Source organism: Bison bison, unplaced genomic scaffold, assembly GCF_000754665.1.
Source record: "Bison bison bison isolate TAMUID 2011002044 unplaced genomic scaffold, Bison_UMD1.0 scf7180017864181, whole genome shotgun sequence".
NCBI classification, from domain to species: domain Eukaryota; kingdom Metazoa; phylum Chordata; class Mammalia; order Artiodactyla; family Bovidae; genus Bison; species Bison bison.
The window spans coordinates 3,458,322-3,480,029 of record NW_011494753.1 but is presented as its reverse complement, the minus strand read 5'-3'; the positions used below and the strand labels follow the sequence as shown (position 1 = coordinate 3,480,029).

Here is a 21,708-nt window from a genome sequence, read left to right as displayed (position 1 = left end):
CTGTTCACTTTATTAACACATTACAGCAAGTCCCCTACCTATGAACCTTCAAGTTGTGAACTTTGAAAGATGCGAATGTGCATTCCATCAATGTCAGATGTGAGTGAAACTGCAGCTTGCCCTCCATCTCCTGTTGCTGACGACCCTTCAGCTCCACCATCTCCTACCTCCTCTCCCTCCTCCAGTCAGTAACTCTTCTTGCCTGTTCACTCAATGCCAGCCCCTGTGTGCCAGCTGCTGTACTGTACTCCTGTACTTTTCAATGTACTGTACTGTAGGATTAAAAATGTTTTATTTTTTGTGTTTGTTTCTTTATTATATATTATTTGTGTGGAAAGTATTATAAACTATTACAGTACTGTACTATAGAGCCGATTATGTTAGTTGGGTACCTAGGCTAACTTTGTTGGACTTAGGACAATTGTGCTCTCAGAATGGAACTCATTCACGTATAGGGGACTTTACAAATATAGCCATGGACCACGGTTTTAATAATTTCACCCCCAAACATATGAGGCAATCAAGCTTCATGTATAATTTGTCTTGTCCTTCATTTCATTGAGCTGTAAATATTTGATGAATAGAATATATGCACACATTCTAAAAGATTTATATAGTCACTGTTCTTTAAAATGCAATTCTTTTATCACTAGGTTTTTTCCTCTGGAAAAGAAAGGAAGAAAAAGCCTTATATTTAGAGGCAGAAATGAAACCCTTTCTCAAAGTACCTCTTTTTCTTCTGTGTTACATGGTCATTGTATTAAATGGCACTGATAGAATAAATGATGTCAGGATTAAAAGGGAAAACCCCACCATTGTACCACTGAAAAGTTGTGTGTGGGGGCTGTAAGGAGATGGGTTGCTGCAAGGAATGTGTGAGATTGTTGTGTCATCTTATGCCTCAGTCATGAATCACAAGTTGTCCTGGACTGAGAAGAAAATAGAGGTTGTTTAGTAATATGAACAGTTCAGAATGACAGAGAACACAGAGAGGGACGGTCTGCATTCCCCGCATTCTCGGGCATTGTGCACAAGCCGCCTCAAGCCCCGCCCTGAGAGTTGCCCTTGCAGGCTGTCCAGGGCCACAGGAAGTGGACCCAGCATTCTCTTAAGTCCTCAGGCAAGCCCACCGCTTGAAAGAGATGTTTTTTCTTTTATTAGATTCTAAGTTGAATTTCTTTGACATTAGTTGGAGGAAGCAGGTAGACTTCAGTGGGCTGTAGACTGTATTCCACATGCTGGGGTCTCTGCATCTTAGCATTGGAAGCAGATTTACCAGACTGTCTTTCCCAGCGGGAGCAGAAGTCCTGGAACTCAAGGAGAGGCATGTCTTTTCATTAATTACATCAGGTCTTTCAGAACCATTTTGAAAGAGTTTGAGTGCCTTAGTCATGTGAGCACTCCTCCCACTGAAGCCCTAGGAGTGGCAGCATCAGAAAGCTGAAAGAAGCCCCGACAGCAGTCAGGAGGCATTCCACAGTGATGACGTCGCCACTGGACAAGGAGGTTGGTCTGATCTTGGGTCTGTTTGCTTTTCCTAGTGACTTAAAATCCCTCCACCAGATTGATCCAACAGGTTTCCTTGTGGTTAGTGTTTTAACCTTTATTGGTCACATGAATTGTACCTGTGATTGTGATTGTGGGGAAGGTGGTTAGGTGGGGTGGGGGGTGGGGCGGAGGTGGAACTTTGTGGATGGTTGCTCTTCAGCTTTAATCCACCACCTAAATCTCTTGGGGATTTTGTATTTAAGCCCAGTTACAACTTTAACTGTGGTCCCCCTCCCATCCTCTGTGCCTGATAACCACGTGCCTCCTGGTCACTGTGTGGCCCCTTTCCTGCAGCCTGTTGAGTGCGTTGTTACCTAATGATTTAGGATGAACGTCACAAAGTCATCTTGGAAAGGTTCTCCAGGTTCGACCAGGAAGTCTTTTCTTGCTAATGCTGGGGATGGGGACCGGAGAGTCATGTCATGTTCAAGGTCTGTGCTGTGGTGTATCTGTGAGTCCGCTGACACCTCTTTCCCCTCCCCCAAACCACAACACAGACAGACAAGCAGAGCACATGGTGGGACTTGGCCCGATGCAAGGGCTCACTTCCTTGGTCTGTTGGTCGGTGCTCTGGGGCAGCTTCAGTCCGGCTTGGGCTGAGGCAAGGGTGTCAGACTTTACTGTCCAGAAACACTTTTTAAATCTCACTGATTTATCTGGGAATTACTACTAAATATCCAAAGCTTCCTGAATAGGGGCGAAAGGTATGCAAGTTGTAGGTCAAATCTGCATCTGCTCTCACAACAGGAGATGAATTCTGGCTGGATAAAGCCTTTGTAGATGAGATGCCGTGTCTGTCAGTTTGTATCACCGCAGGTGAGCAGAGAAGGAAACCAAGCAGAAAGTCTGTTGCTTGTCCTTGGTTCAGCAGTGATGCTGGAAGGATGTGAGCGCAGGTAATGGAGCTCTAAAGCTTTACCTCCTTACCCACTGCATTGGACTACCTGGCTGCAAAGGATGCAAAAGACCATGGACAAGGTCACTGCTGTTTTTATTATTACAACTAGTATTATTGCTTTGTTATTAAAGACAAAAAAACCTGAATGTACATACACACAGAGAAATGGTTGAATCAACTGTTGCAGTTAATTGCACCAAGAAAGAAATAGTTGAGAATGTGGTGGAGACGAAAGCAATAAATGTAGTAAAAGCTTGTGTAATTTTGAAATTGACTCTGTATTAATGAGACGTGATTGTTTTCTTAAAACTATAAACAATGTGTTTCAGCGAAACTCTGTAGTAAAAGCTTGTGTAATTTTGAAATTAACTCTATTAATGAGAAACAATTGTTTTCTTAAAACAATATTTAACATGTTTCAGAGTAGCTAACAAGATGAATGTATTTGTGATACAGGGGCTGACTTTGTCACTTGGTCCAGATCACATGCGGATATTGGGGTCCTGTCCCTGAAATACCAGTAGGAAGAGGACTGGTGTTGATGCTGATGACCAGATGGCTTTGCCCAGAGACGCATTTCCTAGAACACCAAGATTTAGTTTTAAATCACTGAAAATTGATTGGCCTAATTAAATCATTAATGTAGCATTAGAAATCTGTGGGTGTGCACTTAGTCACTCTGTCATGTCCAACTCTTTGTGACCCCATTGACTGTAGCTCACCAGGCTCCTCTGTCTGTGAGGTTCTCCAGGCAAGAATACTGGAGAGTGGGTTGCCATTTCCTTCTCCAGGGGATCTTCTTGACCAGAGATCAAACCCATGTCTCCAGTGTTTCCTGCATTGGCAGGCAGATCCTTTACCACTGAGACACCTGGGAAGCCCATGAGAAATACACATCTAAGGAAAATACTCAAGAGAGGAAAAAAAGGCGGTGGAGAATCTGGCCCCAATGTGTTGGCCCTAGGGGAGGTGGTGAGTCCTGGAGACACCTTGAGGAGGTGGGGGGGGGGGGGCGGGTGTGCAGCATGAGAGCAGGAGGGGACACAGATCAGCCCCAGGGCTTGTCTTCCTGCCTTTCTGAGATGCTGCTCGCCTGCTAACATGGTATTTGTTGTTCTCTTTATCCTGCTGTAACCCTTGTGTAGGAATGTGTGGGGGAGAGGGTGCTGGGGAGGCCAGGGCACTAGTCAACGTGCAGGTCACTTGCTCCGGTGCGTGCACGAACCCCCAGCCAGCCCTCCTCCCACACCAGTTTCCCTGCTGGCCCAGGCCGAACAGGAATGTTGTGCAAACAAATGCGGAAACAGAGACATACAAAAGGGAGACTGTTTTTCATTTCAGCCACTGACGTGCGTGATCAGAAATCACTCATGCTGTGGACTCTGTAATTGTGGGGATCTTTCAGAAGATGCCTGCAGAGACTTCCTCTAAGTGCTCATCTCTGCTCTAAGGACAGGTGGTGGTTGTAGACTCAACTGTGACCTGTTGTGTGAGATGAGAGTGTATCAGTACCTTAAGAGCAAAGTACTCATCTGAGCCTCCATCTCAACTCCTTCCAGGAGTTCGTGGATCTGGGCAAGTCCTGGCTGCCCATGGAGATCAAGTCAGTTTACATTGCTCTCAATAAGTCACAATTTACTGGCTCTTAAGAAACCATACTTTTAGGTAAAACAGGCAAATTTTAATTTAAAAAGTGAAAGGATTTGTTTTTAAAAGAAATGATCTTCCAGTTTTATGTCCTGGAGTCAAATGTGAAGTCAAATCCTCTAAAATCTTCTACGCCTGTTATTACTTTACATGAAACAGTAAAAACAGTGAACCTTGATGAGAGGAAGGTCCTGAGCTAGTTAAGGTCAGGTTTGAGTGTGCCACACTGAAGCAGAGGGGGAATGGATGTACTGTACAGAAAAGCAGCAGAAGGAAGGGATGAGTGAGGTAACTTGAATGAACTGAAACTCCAGCTTTGTGAGTGCACTGGCTCCTTGGGCCTCTCATGTGTTTCTGTCCTCATAAATGTGTGGCTCTGCCCCTAGCAGGGTCCTGACCCCTCAGAGCAGGTATGAGGGGTTCTCACATTTGTATCCACAGGTACGCTGGGTGTCAGGATTGTGCTGAGTTCTCTGGAGGCCCAGTTCCCCTGGGGCACACGCTTACTGGGCCGGAGTGGAAGGTCAGCTTCAGTTCCACAGTGGTTGGCTGGACTTAGTTGTGGCACTCCTTGCCTCTTGTGAGGGTCTGCGAGTGCCTGACAGGTGGGCACTTTGGGGGGCATCCACTTTAAGGAAGAGTTTCTTAAGTAACAGATCCCTTCAGTCTGGACAAGGTTTTGGGCTGCAGCCCCAGTGAGGAATAGACAGCAGTGAATGCTGCTTACCACCAAGAAAGGGAGTGGAAATCCAACTCCCTTTAATGTCGTTCTTATGGGTGTATTTGCTTTTTGTGATCGTAAAATGGTCCTGTTTTATACATATGCATGTCAGAATCAAGTAGGTAGTACTTTTATATGATGTTTGTGTGTGTAATACATACACATGTCGTTAGAAGCAGCAAGTATATTAATAGCTGTAATACTGGTGAAAAGTGTTGTGTCCGACTCTTTGTGAGCCCATGGACTATAGCCCTCCCTCTGTGCATCGGGTTCTCCAGGCAAGAATATTGGCGTGGGTTGCCATTTCTGATACAGCAGCTCGTTAAGCAGTCATGTTTAAAAGCCATTCCTCATTTAATAAGGAGCTGAATTGGACTTTTTGCCTCAAAAGCTCAACGATCAGATTTGCCAACAAATAAGAATGCTTAATCCTACATTTGTTGAAAAGGATGATTTTACTAGTTTTTACTGGTTTTAGAAAATTTCATTAACTTGGATTTTGAGAGACTGGCCATTCCTGGCTCATCGTAACGCCATTCTGTCAGCTCAGAAAGAGCATAGACAACAATTTGCTGAGGTTTCTCCTCTTTCATAATTGGGTACATTCCTGCCATGCCCTGGCATTGTCTCTGGCTGCTGCAGGCTGTGTCAGGGCTGTCGACAATTGCGCCCCGTGACTGGGGCATGCTGGTGGGGTCCCCCTCCTCCCCCTACTGCTCTTCGAGCAGCTTCCAGTGAGCTGAGGGCCTGATTGGTTCCTACAGGGCAGAGTGGGGACTTCGCTGGGCCCTGCAACCCCATCGGTGACACAAGGCCCACCCACCCTGCAGGCCATTCTCACCCATCACCCTCCTTCCCAGAGAGGAGCCAGGATGCAGGCCCCATGTGGCCTCAGAACAGGCCCTTCTTGTTTTATTCATGTGGCTGCACCCCCTCTCTGTCACTGCTGTGATGGTGGTGACACTGAGATGGGGACCCAAGGAGAATGTGGCCTGTCATCCCTGTCTGTGCATTAAGCTTCATGACCAGAACATCCCCATGGGTGGCACATTTTGGGGGAGAGGAGGAGGTGGCCTGGGAAAGCTGCCCTCCTTTCGGTCTCTTGTTTTGTTCTGATACGGACTTTGAGCCTCAGGGGTGGGAGCTTGTCCATTGCTGCACTGTGTGCAGCACTGATATATTTCTGTTCTCAGCAAAACATTCTCTGATGATCGGCAGTTGCATTTACGGTACAGGCCTTCTAGGTTTATCTGGAGCAGCATACCTTTGTGGTCCATCCCCTAGGAAGTGGCCAGGGTCTCGCTAGGCAGGTGGAGTCACCTTTACACCCTGCTGAGAGAAAGGGAGACCCGAGCTTGATATCTGCTCCATGAGAACATGGAAGCGTGACACTGAGGAAGCATACCAAGCATGGCAAATGTTGTTGTTCACTAAGTCATGTCTGACTCTTCGCAATCCCATGGACTGCAGCATGCCAGGCTTACCTGTCTTTCCCTGTCTCTCAGAGTTTGCTCACACTCTTATCCATTGTGACATCTAACCAACCATCTCATCCTCTGTTGTCGTCCCCTTCTCCTCCTCCTCCCTCAGTCTTTACTAACATCGGGGTCTTTTCTAGTAGTTGGATCTTCATGTCAGGTGGCCAAAACATTGGAGCTTCAGCTTCAGCATCAGTCCTTCCAATGAATATTCAGGGTTGCTTTCCTTTAGGATTGACTGGTTTGATCTCCTTGCTGTCCACGGGACTAGCAAACATTGCCTTCATCATAAGTGAACAGTCTTCTATATTCTGTCTATGTCTCTAATTTGATTTATTAGATTCTTTGTCTCTAATTTGACATTAGATTCTTTACTAGCTGAGCTACCAGGGAAGCCCAATTTGATTCATGAGAGGGGCCAACTCCCCAAACAGAGTAGTTTGCTTTCACACAGGATGGGTGGTGGCCACTGGGCCTGGGAGCAGGATCTACCTGTTTGATCTTCCCCTAGGTGTTTCTAGCTTCTAAATTAGGTTTTAACATCAAATGATGTCTCCTTTGAATCTGGGAACCACTAATATCCGCAGTTAATGTTTTAAGCCTGAAAGACCGAGAAAATGTCACACACGTGTTTAGTATCATTGGCAAAAACACAGTGGGTTGGTCTGTTTGTAAAAGAAATTCCTTTGCCAAATAGACATGAAAAGAAAAACTCAAAGCTGCTGGAAGTTCCTGGGCTTGGGGCCTTGCCCCTCCCTGCCAGGGCCCCAAGTGTGTGTGCCTGTGGCTTCATGGGCACCTGCTCTTGCACAGCTTTCTTCCAGGCCCCACGCATCCTGTGAGGCCCATTTCAGTTTGAGTGGCAGGAGGGACTTGGCTCAGGAACTGGGGGACTCAATTGCTTATGGAGGGTGAGATACCCCTAGAACCTGACCCAAAGTACCTACTTTCTCCAGGGTCTGAAACGTGTTTTGGTTACTCTATCCTTGAATTGTGCTTTGTTTATTTTTTCTGTTCTAGTCTGTGCTTTCATCTTTGTTTTCTATTTTAAATCTGAATGTGAATTTACAGTCCTTCATAATCATCTCTCTTTGAAACACAGTAAGGTGTAAGTCTAAAAAAAAGAGGTAGAACTCTTGAGAAAGTACAGAAAAAAAGATTTCGTCCCATAGTTAGACAGTGCAAGCACACTTATGCTCACAGTATAAATTCCTCTCTAACCCTAGAACAGTCCAGAATTTGTAAGAGAAGTAACCAGCAGGGCTGAGGTGTTTCCGATGGAAAGTTAAGTGTTGTCCTGTGCCCTTCAGCTGCGGCCTCCTGGGTCCCCTGTGGTCACTGTCGCGGTCCACTCGGCCCCCAGCCTTCCTCCCCGCTTTGGTGCTGCTGTTGTGTTCAGACCTGCGCTCCTTCGAAAGACCTCAGAAATAGAGAAGCATTTCTGAGGTCTTCCATTCAAAGAAGCAGTGTAAAAGCACAGTCATTGTTTATTAACCTATTTGGTTTGCATTTCTCACGTCTTAGAGCATGAAGTCTACTTCTGGGCTTATCACACCATGGGTACCTGCCGTTGTGTGATTGTTGTTGGATAGGAACCCACCCCAGACCTTGCTGACTTGTCTCTTGTTCACCTTGGTTCTCCCCAGAGTCTGCCCTGGGCTGGTGGTCAGCTGGGGTGTGGCAGGGCTCCTGTGGACCTGGGCTGGGTGTCCACGATGCCTCTCGAGTGCCCTCTGGGTTGAGTGTCAGGCTTCCTCCCAGGGCAGGTGCCCCAGAGATGGAAGCTGCCAGGCTTCTTCAGAATTCAGCCTCAGAGGTCATAGGGCTCCACGTCACTGCATTCAGGAGGTGGGGGTATCCCTGTGGGAAGAACGTGGGGGTCGTGTGGGTGTCGCCCTTGGAGATTGGCCACCACAGCCAGAAAACCAGCGGCAGACACTTCCCTATTTCACAGTGCTCCTTAAGGTCATTACAGTCTGCTCATTTTACTGTTACTCTCACAAGACTGGAAGTTCCATCTCTCTCTGACTCCATTTCCTGCTTTGAGTTCTTTTTCAGAACTGTCAGGGAAACAGCCCCAGAGCTGGTTAACCTGAGCCTGGAGTCGTAGCTGGATGCTTCAGTTATTAGCTCTGAGTGAGGGCAGTGTCCTCTTTGTAGGAACTGCTTTCCTTTCCTTTGTCAAGTGAAGACACTGAGCAGGATTCAGTGGGACCTTCTGGGCACGGCGCCTCCCTGCCGCTGGAGCTACTAGCCCTCAGGTGGCTGGAGAAGGCCCTGCTGTGGGTAGAGGACCTGCCTTGCTGCCCCGAGGTCCCCTGTGACCTGGGGCAGGTGGTCACACACGCATGGCCCTGATTTCCTCCCTTTATTGTGTTAATTTCCCCATCCTTCCTTGTCCTTTTCCTTGCCCTCAGTGTAAAGTGATCCATTCTGATCAGCAGGCAAGTGTGGATGACCAGTTTCTGGTGGGCAGCAGGCTCTGAGAGAACAGGCTTTTGCTCAGAAGGAGGGTCCCCTTCCTCATGTCCTGGGGGGACAGTCCTGGCTGGGAGTTGATAAGGGCATGTTATGTAAAATCTGGAGGGCAAGCCTTTCCCTTGTAGGTCAGCATTCCGCCGCCAGCTAGGAGGGCTAATCAGCAGCAGCATTTTCTGTGCTCATTCCAGAGAGTTTCCCGGGGGCTCGATAAATCTAGCAGCCTGTTTACAGAAACATGGTTATTTAACAAACTCGTCTCCAGAGCTTGAGTCTGTTTTCACCCCCATCTCGCCCAGCCTGCCCCTTGTGTGAGACCGTTACTGTCTACTCTTGCTGCTCTGTATATTATTGTAACATGGTTTTGCACCCTTAATATAAAAGTTGCTTTACACACCAGTCATGTTAAATTCGTTAGAGAACTGTTGTAAAGTTCTTACTTTTTAGCCTCTCCCCTGTGTTTCAGTCCTGTCTCTCATCTGCCCACTTGTATTTCTAGCTAGCTAATTTAATTTGCCTTATTGACACGTTCACTCACCCGTTTGTTCATTTATTCAACAAATGTTACTTTGTATGCCTGGTGTGGGCTGTGTAATATTAGATAGGAAAGATGGGGCACTGGAGCCTGGCGAGCTGTCTGCACAGGGTGTCCGGGACTGTCGGGAGGGCCCCGACGGTGTCCGCGGTCATGGGGCTGAACCTGAGTGCAGGGTGTCTCCAGGGGACAGTACTGCTGCTGCTGCACCCTTGGCCCTAGAGCAGCTCTCTGAGGGGATGTGTGTGTAGGGCAGATTCTTTGTGGCCCAGGCGTGCTGAGATGGATGTTCTCTACATTTGGGTAAACATTGCCACAGTCCCCAGAAACACTGCATTTAATGTGTACTCCCCTCCATGGTGTCTCTCTGCTTCATTCCAGGCCCTCTCCACTGTTTGCAGTGTGAAGGGTAAAATGAACAGTGTCTCATTATTTGTTTTACCTCTTTAAATATGTGTGAAGTCAAGCATCTTCTGATTTTTGTTTTTGAGATGTGTATTTCTCTTCCCATGAATTTTCTGATACCTTCCCCATTATTCTGTTGCTTTATTTATTTTTGTCCATATGAGCACTTTCTAAAATAAGGAAGTTACCCTTTGTGTCTTGTCACTAATGTCTTCCCTGTTGTTGTTTGGTTCTGAGGTTATGTCCTGCCCAAAAAGAGATCATTCTTCCGGCCTTGAGATGATGCACATCCTCACTGTTCTCCCAGGCTTCCTCTTATGCTTCGTGTTTGCATCATTAGAACCTTTGATTTGTCTAAGATTAATTGTGGTATAAAGCATGAGGGAGTCTGGCTTTGTTTTTTCCAGATAGCTTCCTGGTTACATTTACACACGTTGATTGAGTGATCTTTTATTTATTTATTTGACTGCATGGGGTCTTAGTTGTGGCATGTGGGTGGTAGTTCCCTGACCAGGGGTCAACCCAAGCCCCCTGCATTAGGAGTGAGAGTCTTAGCCACTGTACTACCACGGAAGTCCTAAGTGATCTCTTTTCTTGAAATCCTATATTTATAATGATAGACCCTTATCATGGGCTTCCCTGGTGGCTCAGCAGTAAAGAATCTGCCTGTAGTGCAGGAGCCGCAGGAGACATGGGTTTGACCTCTGGATCAGGCAGATCCCCTAGAGAAGGACAAGACAACCCACACCAGTATTCTTGCCTGGAGAATCCCATGGACAGAGGAGTCTGGTGGGCTACAGTCCATGAGGTTGCAAAGACTTGGACACAACTGAAGCAACTTACGTGTACGCATGCACCTTTATCATAAATTAAATTCTCTCATGTATGTTAATCCTTTTTGTGATCCAGTCATCTGTTTTATTTCTTTTTCAACTCCAAACTGTATTGATATTGAAACTTCATAATATGTTTTATTATCTGCTAGAGCTAGTTCCTACTCATTACTTTTTTTCCCCCAAAATTTTGTTTTCCCATTGTGAAAACTTTTCTTTTTGCAAAGTTTGTTAGCAGTAGCAAAATCTTTCTTTTAGGTCCTCAGAACCAGTCTATAAAGGAAGTTTTAAAAAATTGAATTTGGGCTGTTTACCTTATTAGGGGATTCATTTTTTCAACAAATATTGGGGAAGCTACTGTCTGTTGATGCCAGACTCGATTGGCTGTTTCATTCTCTCGATTTTCTTCCCCTCTTTCCTTCTCTCTTTCAGTGTTTATAGGGTGATGGTCTGTGCGAACACTGAACTTGGTGGGAGACACAGAGGAGCACCAGACTCTGTTTCACTGATGGCGCCCCTGGAGCTGGGCCTCGACCTCAGGACTGGACACATGCGGGGCCTGGTCTCAGAGCTTGTGTAGACTCTAGAACACCGGGAAAGGCAAAGAAGGGAGTGAAGCCTCCCCTCAACCATTCCTATGTCCTGTTCTGAGCCTCCGTACAGCCCCCATGCTGGGCTAGCAGCCTTATGACTGACCAGTGGTTCTTAGAACTGACTGCTGATGCTGAATGCCTAGAAAATCACAGAGAAGCAGCTAGGAGCTGGCACTCAAAAATTCTACTAATTCTACTTGGAAATGTTTTCAAAACACATACTTTACACACTAAGACAGTCTCAAGGGAGTACATGCCCTCTCCTTCTCCTGTGGGAGGAGTGGAGGGCCGCGTTCTGAGCCTACCGTGGGAGGGAAGGAAGTGCTGTTCTCCTGCCCAAGTGCGTGGGCTGAGCGGGTGTGGAGGCAGGCAGGCCTTTTCTCCAGGGACCATGCTTGGACATCCAACAGGTGCCTTTACAGTTTTGCCTTTGTCCCCTCTTGTGATGGTCCTCAGGTAGGTCATTCATTTTTTCAGTTGGTTTCTTGTTCATTGTTGCCCTTGGCTTTTACACTTAAAGACCAGGTTCTAATATGGGCCAGACAGCCAGCACGACTTATCTGGGCATTGCTCAGCTTAGATGGCAGAGGTTTCTTGTGTCCAGGACAGCTTTGGTGCCCATCAGGAATCACTCGTTCCACTTCATACGGTTGATGTGGTACATGATTGATTTTGTGTGCGTGTGTGTTCAGTTGCTTCAGGCATGTCTGACTCTTTGTGACCCCATGGTCTGTAGCCTGCCAGACTCCTCTCCTCTGTCCGTGGGATTCTTCAGGTAAGAATACTGGAGTGGGTTGCCATTTCCTCCTCCAGAGGATCTGCCTGACCCAGGGATCAAACCCACATCTCCTGAATCGCCTGCATTCCAGGTGGATTCTTCACTGATGAGCCAGGGGAAGCCCCACAGAATTGATCTTAAGTGTTCTGAATAAATGTCTTGAGTCTAGTTTGGTTGGTCTTTTGGGAAGGTCTCAGGGAGCACAGACACACAGGCAACTCTGGGTCCCCACACAGACAGGACAGGACCCTAGTGACCTGTCCTCCTCCTCCTCCCTCCTTCCCCCTTTTCTTCTCCTTCCTTGTGAGGCTGGGGGATCCTGATGCTGCCTCCCTGAGGTCCCATACCCCCAGCCCACGGCCTCCCTGGCAGGCTCGGCTGAGGACAGCCACTGGACCTCTCCTCCTGATGGCTCACTCCCAACCAGAGGCATCTGTGTTTACTGAACGTGCCTTTCCCCTCCATCAGTTTATTGTCGTGAAGGACACGCTGTAGTCTTCAGTGGATCCAAAGCACTGGAATGCTTTCCAAACATTCCAGACTATTTTCTGATCTGACATTTGACTTCTATGAGAGCAGCCTGTTTGTTTTTGTCCCGCAGAAAACATACGCTAAGGGCAGCTTTTGTAATATAGTAAATAAGATCCCACACGAATTCCACATAGCCTGCTGTGCAGGGAGTTCACATAATAAGGTGAAGAATGCTGGTCATTTGTGTTCCCACTGGCCTGGACATTTCACCCCCCTCCCCTTGCATCTGTCAAAGCCGTGTTGCAGCACACAAATGATGTAGTTAAACGTACTGATGGAAATGGATGGTTTCTCTTCATAAACAACCAGAACCATTATGGCAACTACCCTGTATGTTCAGTGAGGGTGAAGATGGGCTCTAAATATAGTCAGTGACTTAAGCTAATGCTCCATTTGTGAGGGAAAAATGTGTTGAAATTCAGGTGGGTGTTACAGAAGGGGCAGGGAGGTAGGGGGCAAGACTCGGGTGCATGGGAGAAAGTCATGCCAGACATACAGGCAGATTCCACAGAGTAGAGGTAACAGAGAATTAATATGCTGCTATTTTTGAAAAGGAGAAGGTGTCACATCACCAAAAGGAGAAGAAAAAAATTCTTAAAGCTGTGTTTACGTCAAGTTTATGTCGGCTCTGTGTTTCCTTTCTTCTGAGGGCCTGTGATGGAAGAATGCGTCTGCAGTTGTTATCTGCAGGTTTGTTTCTGTGTCACTAACAGCCAAAGGCAGGGACTTCTCTCGGAGACCGTGTGTGCCTCCCACTCGGCAGAGCCTAGATGAGACTAGATCCCTGTGTGTGTGTGCACGCTCGGTGGTGTCCGACTCTGTGCAACCCCATGGACTGCGGCCTGCCGTGCTCCCCTGTCCGTGGGATTTCCCAGGCAAAAATACTGAAGTGGATTTCCATTGCCTCCTCCAGGGGATCGTCCTGACCCAGGGATCAAACCCATGTCTCCTGCATTGGCAGGTGGGTTTTTACCACTGGGCTACGTGGGAAGGCCCCCTTCAACAAGCTGCTTCTGCCTTTTTAGCTTCCCTGTTTGTCTCTCTTGTCTGCTCCTTCACTCCTCTTCTACGTTCTGCAGCAGCTGTTAAGGCTCTGGAGGGCCAGATCCACCTCTTGTCTGGTGTTGGTGATGGTACCTGGCTCAGGCCTCATGTGAGGTGCTGCCAGGTGTGTGTACATCTTCTCTCGCCCCGCTAACTGACAGATGCAGATTGGTCTTCCTCTAGGTGTGCAGCGTGGCTCCAGATTCTTCACCATGTCTGTGTACCTTCATTCATCTGTCAAATATCTATTACAATACTTTTTACAAATACAGATGTACTGCTAAAGATGATCATATTGTGAAAGGCCCCCAATTCTTATGGATATTGCAAGTTTCTTTCCATGTTACAGTCACCCTGAAGCTGAGGGAAGCCACAGCCTACTCTGTGGGGAGAAGTGTGTGTTGAGGCTGCACCAGACCCGGCAGAGTAGAATCTTCAACAGGATGGAGAAGAGTGAGAGGCAGAGCTCAGGTTAACATGCGCAGCTTGTCCGCTTCGTCTGACGGGCACCGGGGCTGTACACAGATGCCCTTGGTTAGCATCTTACCATTTGCTGCTGTCGGTAGCTGCAGAAAGAGTGGTTCTTATCCTGTCAGGAGGATTGGTATTGACTTATGTAGCTAAAACCAGGAACAGCCATCTGATCTTGTCCTCGAATAGTTTCCTGGTCCTGTTACATCTTGCTCATCCTGTTAAAACTCAGTTGCAGATTCTAGCTCAAGTGAATTAGGAAGATCCTAGCTCATGTGAGCTCTCATGGTTTCCTGAATGTTGACATCAGACCTGGAAGGGCCAGGCCATCTTATATCTCCTGGAGGAGGAGGAAAAAAGGCTTAAATTTAAGCCTTCTAAATTTAGTTAATGTTTGCTTCTTATCATAGAACTTTTGTTTCAATTTTAAAGAAGAGATTTACAAGCAAAATACAGGTGTTTGTAAAGCAAAAAGTTGAAAGGAATGATAAGTAGCAGACGTGTTTACCACTCAGTGCCCAGTAAGACAAAGAAAAAGGAAGCCAGATGTAAACTGAAGAGAAAGCGCCTGTGTGGCCAGCGGATAAGTGCAGTGGGGATGGCGATGATGGAGCAGGACTCACTCCAGCCCCTCCAGCTGGAGCTTCAGCCCCTCGGTCCTGGAGACCTCAGGGTCAGATGCTAGGTTGCTTGTCTTTTGTGTCCCTGATTTGGGTTGAAAGCTCTGTTGACTTGAACCTGACCCAGAGGCCTCCAGGCAACTGGACCAGAAAAGAACTTGCAGATAACTGTCCTGACAGTGGGTGTCCCGTGCAGTTCTCAGTAGTGACCACGGCCTGAGACTGGGACCTTGCTAAACTCACGACTTAGCACCTAAGCCGGGTACAGTCCCTCCCCTCAAGGAGCTTACGCTCTGAAAGATCTGAAAGAAGGAAGCGGTGAGCAGACTTCAGAAGAGAACGTCTTCTCATCTTGAGAGAGAAATCTTTGGAGAGGTACCAATTGAAGACAAAGGAAGTGAACAGTGTATCACTGATCAACCCCTCGAAATGTCCAGGCAGCCTTGGAAAAGCTGAAGCCTGTAGTTTAAAAGAGCCTGCGCTGCTCAGGGAATGACAGGTAAGAACTTTCCGCAGTTTTCTGTCGTAAGGAAACGACAGAAACTTTCCTTCAGCAGGAAAATAGAAACCACAGTTGACTCGCCATCTTGAAGGACTGGCCATGTCGTAAGGAAAGGAAACTTTCCTTCAGCAGGAAAATAGAAACCACAGTTGACTCGCCATCTTGAAGGACTGGCCATGGAGGCTGGGAGCCAGCAGTGCAAACTGTTGCAAGCAGCAGATTCAACAAAGGTTTTGTCCTTCTCCTGAGAGCAGGTGGTGGGTGGGAGGGTGGGTGGGACACACCCAGGTCCTGAGGCCAGCCTTACTGTTCGGTTCTACACCCCCAGAGGACTGGCAGCAGCTGCTTTCTCACTTTCCCCCGAGAGCCACCTCAGCTTATTTCTCTCTAGACTAGACCCAGGTGGCGAACTGAAAGGCTCACAGGGCCTGACCAGCTGCATCCTTGATTCTCCTGCCAGGCAGGCCTGAGGAGGGAGCGCTGGCTTCTAGCGCCCCACGGAGAGCTTCTCCTCACCCTTAACCCCCAGCAGGCATTTGAGGTCAAGATGTGTTAAAGGTGCCAAACAGCACTTCTCTGCCAGCTGCATCAGAAACCTGGGGGTGGGCTGAGGACTCTGCACTGGGCCCCTGTCGGGAGCTGTTCCAGGGCCTCCTGTTGCCTAGGACCCACCACTACTGTTGCCTGGCACCCACCACCCCTGTCGCCAGCCGCTGATTCCTGATCTGGTCTGCTGGAGCCTCTTCCGCGTGGACGTGCAATGCTTCACAGCTGCCCGGGCTTCATCCTGTCTGCTCTCACTCCCTGTCCTGTTGGCCCTGGTTTAAGGCCCCACCTCTCAGGTGACTATGTGTGTGTGCTGTGACAGCCCAGCCTAGTGGTTTCCTGAGTGAGTTTTCTTCTGCTGGAATGACCCTCGCCGCATGGTGCACCTTAGCTTACATCACCCGTTAACTCAGTCTCTTTGTTGCCATCCCGTGCCATTCTTCCTGTTTCTGTGCTTATTTCTGATTCATTGTATTTATATTCCAACATGGCAATGTTTGTGAAATTCTAAACAGTGGGAACCAGGTTCTCTTTCTTCCTGTAACTTCCTTTTTTCCAAATACAGAGCAGTTTTACCTCAGTCTCTCTGGGCCTAAAATTTCTCATCTATGAAATGAAGGTACTAGAGGTGTCTACCACCACCAGAATTTCGTGGTTCTTGACTGGAGGTACCCATCAAGGTCACCTAGAGTCCCATGTGTGTGCTGGACAACACATGGACGTCCCATATAGAGTCATGAACTGGGGCCCCTGTTTTGCTCCAGACACTAAAATTGACTCAGAGTGGATCACAGACCTAAATCATGAGAAGAGAACCCAAGGCTAAACCTTTCTGACATTGGAACAAGCAGTGGATTCTTAGATACGACAACAAAATCACAAGTGACCAAAGAAAAAACAGATGTGTTAGACCTCATCAGTGTTATAAACTTCTGTGCTTCAGAGGACGCCATTAGTAAAGTGAAAAAACAACTCACGAAATGGAAGGAAATACGTGCATGTCACACATCTCCTAAGGGCTTGGTGTCCAGAAAGTATAAAAGACTCTTACAAGTCAGCTATGAAGAAGCAATGACAGGAGACTTGAATAAATAGTTCTCCAAGGAAAGTATTCAAATGGCCAACAAGTATGTGACGCTCAGCATTACTGGCTGTCAGGGAAACACAAATCAATATCACATTAGATGCCACTTCACACCACTGGGTCGGCTATAATCAAGATAAATAGTCACAAATGTTGACTAAAAAGTGGAGAAACTGGAACCCCTGTGGATGCTGGTATGAATGTAAAACAGTACAACTGCTATGTAAAAAAGTTTACAGTTCCTAAAAATGTTAATATAGATCACATGGTATAGTTACCATTTTTTTGTTGTTGTTCAGTTGCTAAGTTGTGTCTGAAAACTGTCACTAAGTCATGGCAAGAATACTGAAGTGGTTTGCCATTCCCTCCTCCAGTGGACCACGTTTTGTCAGAACTCTTTACTGTGACCCGTCTTTCTTGGGTAGCCATGCACGGCGTGGCTCATAGCTGCATTGAATTATATAAGTCCCTTTACCATGACAAGACTGTGATCCGTGAAGGGGAGAGTCACCATGTGACCCAACAATTCCATTCCTAAGGGTATGTATATAAAAGAGTTGAAAATGTACGTTCACTCAAGAACTTGTACATAGACATGTAGCAACTTTATTTCATAATAACCCCAATGTCCATCAGCTGATATATGGGTAAACAGATTGTGGTACATCCATATGATAAAATATTACTCAGACATGAAAATAAATGGAATACTGACACATGCTGCAACATGGGTGAACCTTGAAAACATTGTGTGTGTGAGAGAAAGAAGCCAGTCACAAAAGGCCACATATTCTATCCTTCCATGCATATGAAATACTCAGAGTAGGCAAATTCACAGAGGCAGAAGATAGATTAGTAGTTGCCAGGGACTAGAAGGTTGGGATGGAAAAGGAAATGGCAACCCATTCCAGTGTTCTTGCCTGGAGAATCCCAGGGATGGGGGAGCCTGGTGGGCTGCCGTCTATGGGGTCGCACAGAGTTGGACACGACTGAAGCGACTTAGCAGCAGCAGCAGCAGAAGATTGGGAAGGGGAGCAGAATAGGGTGTGACGATTACTTGGAACGAGGTCCTTAACGGGGTCCTGAAATTGTTCAGAAATTAGATACTGGTGATAGTTGCACTTCTTTGTGAATATACTAAAAACCACCGAGTTTGTACACTTTCAAACGGTGTCTTTGTATGTGAATTACACAAATCTCAAGAAAGCTGTTTTGTTCAATCCCTGTGAGAGCTTTTCTAAAGTACATATAGCATCTTCTGTTCTCATATCCTGGTTCAGCTTCAGCAGGACTGGAACATGTGTAGGGTTCCACCCACAAGACTCATAGTAAACAGTAGTCCTGTCTGCAGTGCACACACTTGGGTTACCCTGGAGCAAGTGTGGCATGTTCTCTCAGTAGGTGAGTATAGCTGTGCAAGTCTGACAGTGCCTTGGATGACCTTAAGATGAGTGGAAAGCAGAGCCTGTGATTCCAGCCTGCTGTCCGGATCCAGGCAACAGGGACAGGAGGAGAGGAGGGCAGTGAGCTGAGGGTACGAAGGACTCCCGGGAAGAGTGAGGCCAGAAAGTGGGATGTGATCCTCCAGGGGAGGGACACAGTCCCCAGGAGAGGGATGCAGTCCCCAGGGCGGGGATGTGGTGTGAGGTCATCCTCTCCTTGACAGGGGTCTGGAGGCAGGGCAGAGACAGAGGGTGTGTCAGCGGGACACACGTCCTTGTGGTTTCATTCCGGTGGTGGCCAGCATATCTTTGAAGAGGTCCTGCAATCAGTTTTTCTCCCCAAGATATTTTCTTGTCAAGTTATAAAATCATTGTAGCAAAGGGAAGTGCACTCAGTATTTTGTTATTACATATAAGGAAAAGAATCTGGAAAAGAATAGATATAAATGTTGCATGTATATATATATGTATATGTATGTATACATGTGCATATGTGTATATATGTGTGTGTGTGTATATATATATATATGAAATTAAAAGATGCTTGCTCCTTGGGAGAAGAGCTATGACAAGCCTAGACAGTGTATTAAAAAGCAGAGACATCACTTTGCTAACAAAGGTACATATAGTCAAAGCTGTGGTTTTTCCAGTAGTCATGTATGGATGTGAGAGTTGGACCATAAACAAGGCTGAGCGTCGAAGAACTGATGCCTTCTCCGAACTCTGGTGTTGAAGAAAACTCTTGAGAGTCCCTTGGACTGCAAGGAGATCAAACCAGTCGATCCTAAAGGAAATCAACCCTGAATACTCATTGCAGGGACTGATGCTGAAGCTTCAATCCTTTGGCCACCTGATGTGAAAAGCTGACTAACTGGAAAAGACCCTGATGCTGGGAAAGATTGAGGGCACGAGGAGAAGGGGATGACAGAGGATGAGATGATTGGATTGTATCATCAGCTCAATGGACATGAGTTTGAGCAAACTGTAGGAGATAGTGAAAGACAGGGAAGCTTGGCGTGCTGCAGTCCATGGAGTCTCAAAGACTTGGATGCGACTGACTGAACAAAAAAAATATATCCATACACACATAACTGAATCACTTTGGTGTACAGTGGAAACTAACTCAACTACATTTTAAAAAGTCATGAAATGATTGAGCATAGATGTAAAAATAAAAACCAACCAAAAATTAATTTCCACCATACAGAGAAATGTATGGCACAAAACAGTTGACTTTCTAAATAAGATGGTCCTGTAAATAAGACAGACCCACGGACAAGACCATCCAGAAGCAAGCTGGTGTGCTTTCAAGTGTGATGTTAGAGCTGACTTCCTGGTTGGACTTCAGGAAGATGACACTGTTAATGTTAAAATTGGAATGTTAATACAGAAACACTGGACAAAAACCCAAAGGTGTAAACACTTAGAAGATTTTAAAACAAATGAGGATTTTTCTGGTGGTCCAGTGGCTAAGACTCCAGTCTCCCATTGCAGAGGGCCCGGGTTTGATCCCTGGTCAAGGAACTAGACCCCACCATAACTAAGAGTTCACATGCCACAACTAAAGATTCTGTGTCCTGTGACTAAGAATCAGCACGGCCAAAAAATAAAAGAAATAAGGCCATTCTTTTAATAATAGAACACTTTCTAATAATAATAATCTTGGAAATGAGGCAGTGTTTGTTACAAGCCACTAACTGAAAATACAGGCTTGTTTATTTAAGAGTACCCAGTATGGGAACTTCCCTTGTAGTCTAGTGGTGAAGACTCTGTGCTTCCGCTGCTGGGGGTGCTTGGAGGTGTGAGTTTGATTCCTGGTTGGGAGTTAAGATCCCACAGGCTTCGTGGTGTGACCAAAGAAAGAAACAAACAAACAAAAAAAAAACCAGTCGTAATTATCTCCCAGCTGCCACAGGCAGGCTGTATGTTGGCCAGAGGCCCCTGGAGCAGGGCACTTGAACACCGTCCTCTATCTTTCATTCTGTTTGGCTGCAGAAAGGCCTCCTCTGCTTTTCTTGTCCATGTGGCAGAAAAACACGACCAGGTCCCAAGGGTGGGTCCACGTGTGAAGGAGACAGACCTTCAGGTGTCACCTGCTCTGGCCTTTTAAAAACTTTAATTGTAACCACCTCTTTTCAGTCCAACGGTAACCATTCAGGAAGTCTCTTGTATTGTAAAAGTTTGTAAATTTTATTAACTTAAATTCATCTATCCTTTAAAATTTCTTTAATCCATGTCATGCTTAGAAGGGTGACCTCTCCCAGTGAAAGATTGTTGAAATATTCTTCTGTTCTTTTTATTTTAAAATTTTTGCTCCCACATTTATTTCATGACGTGGTTTAAGATCAAAATACAACTTCATAATACCAGGAGGATTCCTTCACTCCAAAAGAACTTCGTGGTGATTAGCAGTCACCCCGAGTTACCCTCCCTTGAGCCTCTGTCAGCACCAGTCTATGGATTTGCCTTTTCCCAGTGTTTCATACAGATGAGCTAATGCAATATGTGGCCTTTCATGTCATGCTTCTTTCATTTAACATGATGTCGTCAAGGCTTATTCGTGTGGCAGCCACACTTTGCTCCTTCTTAGGGCTGCTCTGTGTGAACAGACCACAGTTTGTTCAGTCATCAGTTGGTGGATGTTTGTGCTGTTTCTGCTCTTCAGTTATTGTGACATAATGCTGCTCTAACTGTTTACAAGTTTTTATCGAGGTGTATGTTTTCAATTCTCTTGGGCGTGGGATTGCTGGTAACTCTGTATTTGACATTTTGAGGAACTCCTAGACTTTTCTCTAAAGCAGCTGAGCCATTTTACATCCCCATCAGTGATACATGGAAGTCCAGCTTCTCTGTGTCCTCCCACTTTTGTTTCTATTGGTCTTTTTGATTATAGCCATCCTCGTGGTTGTGAAGGGGTGTGTCATCATGGTTTTCATTTGCATTTTCCTAATGACTGTAGTCCACCAGGCTTCTCTGTCCGTGGGTTTCTCCAGGCAAGAATACTGGAGTGAGTTGCCATTTCCTTCTCCAGGGGATCTTCCCGACCCAGGGATCACTCATGTCTGACTATGTCTCCTACACTGGTAGGCGAAATCTTTGCCGCTGAGCCACCCAGGAAGCCCACTCTTTCTGGCTTGTTTAATTTGTCTTCAATTCCTGTGTAGTTCATTGTCACGTACTGTATGATACAAGGATAGGAATCCTTCCCCATCCCCACCCTACCCTACCTGGGTCCAGCCTTTGTCCTTGTAAAGCTTACTGATTTGATACTCTCTTTCCTGTTACTGGCTTTACCATAGATTAATTCTCTTATATAACAGGATTTATTTCTCTGTTATCTGTTCTGCTCCATTTAGCTTCTTCCTTATGTTTTATTAGTTATACCTTTATGTCATGTCTAGTATCCAGCAGGTCTTGTTATCATCATATCTGTCAGTTTACCTCATAAATCTTTTTTATCACTAGATTTTTATATCATTTGTACTTTGGGGTCATTTATATTCCTTTGAAAAATATATTTGGGATTTTTTTTTTCTCATTGTGTCAAACAAACT

General features: G+C 46.3%; 1 protein-coding gene across 2 annotated transcripts in view; it reads left to right on the top strand.

The window, feature by feature from the left end:
• The first annotated feature begins 1,434 nt into the window (after positions 1–1,434).
• The window catches only part of TJP1 (tight junction protein 1), a 163,328-nt gene continuing 143,054 nt past the window's right edge, over positions 1,435–21,708 (top strand). Inside the window, exon 1 of one of the 2 annotated variants that reach the window (XM_010843257.1) lies at positions 1,435–1,506. In XM_010843257.1, coding sequence (XP_010841559.1) covers positions 1,483–1,506 — 24 coding nt within the window. In that variant the 5' untranslated portion in view covers positions 1,435–1,482. Of the gene's footprint in view, positions 1,507–11,529; positions 11,593–21,708 lie in introns of those variants that run through there. The other variant, XM_010843258.1, reaches the window with a different exon arrangement.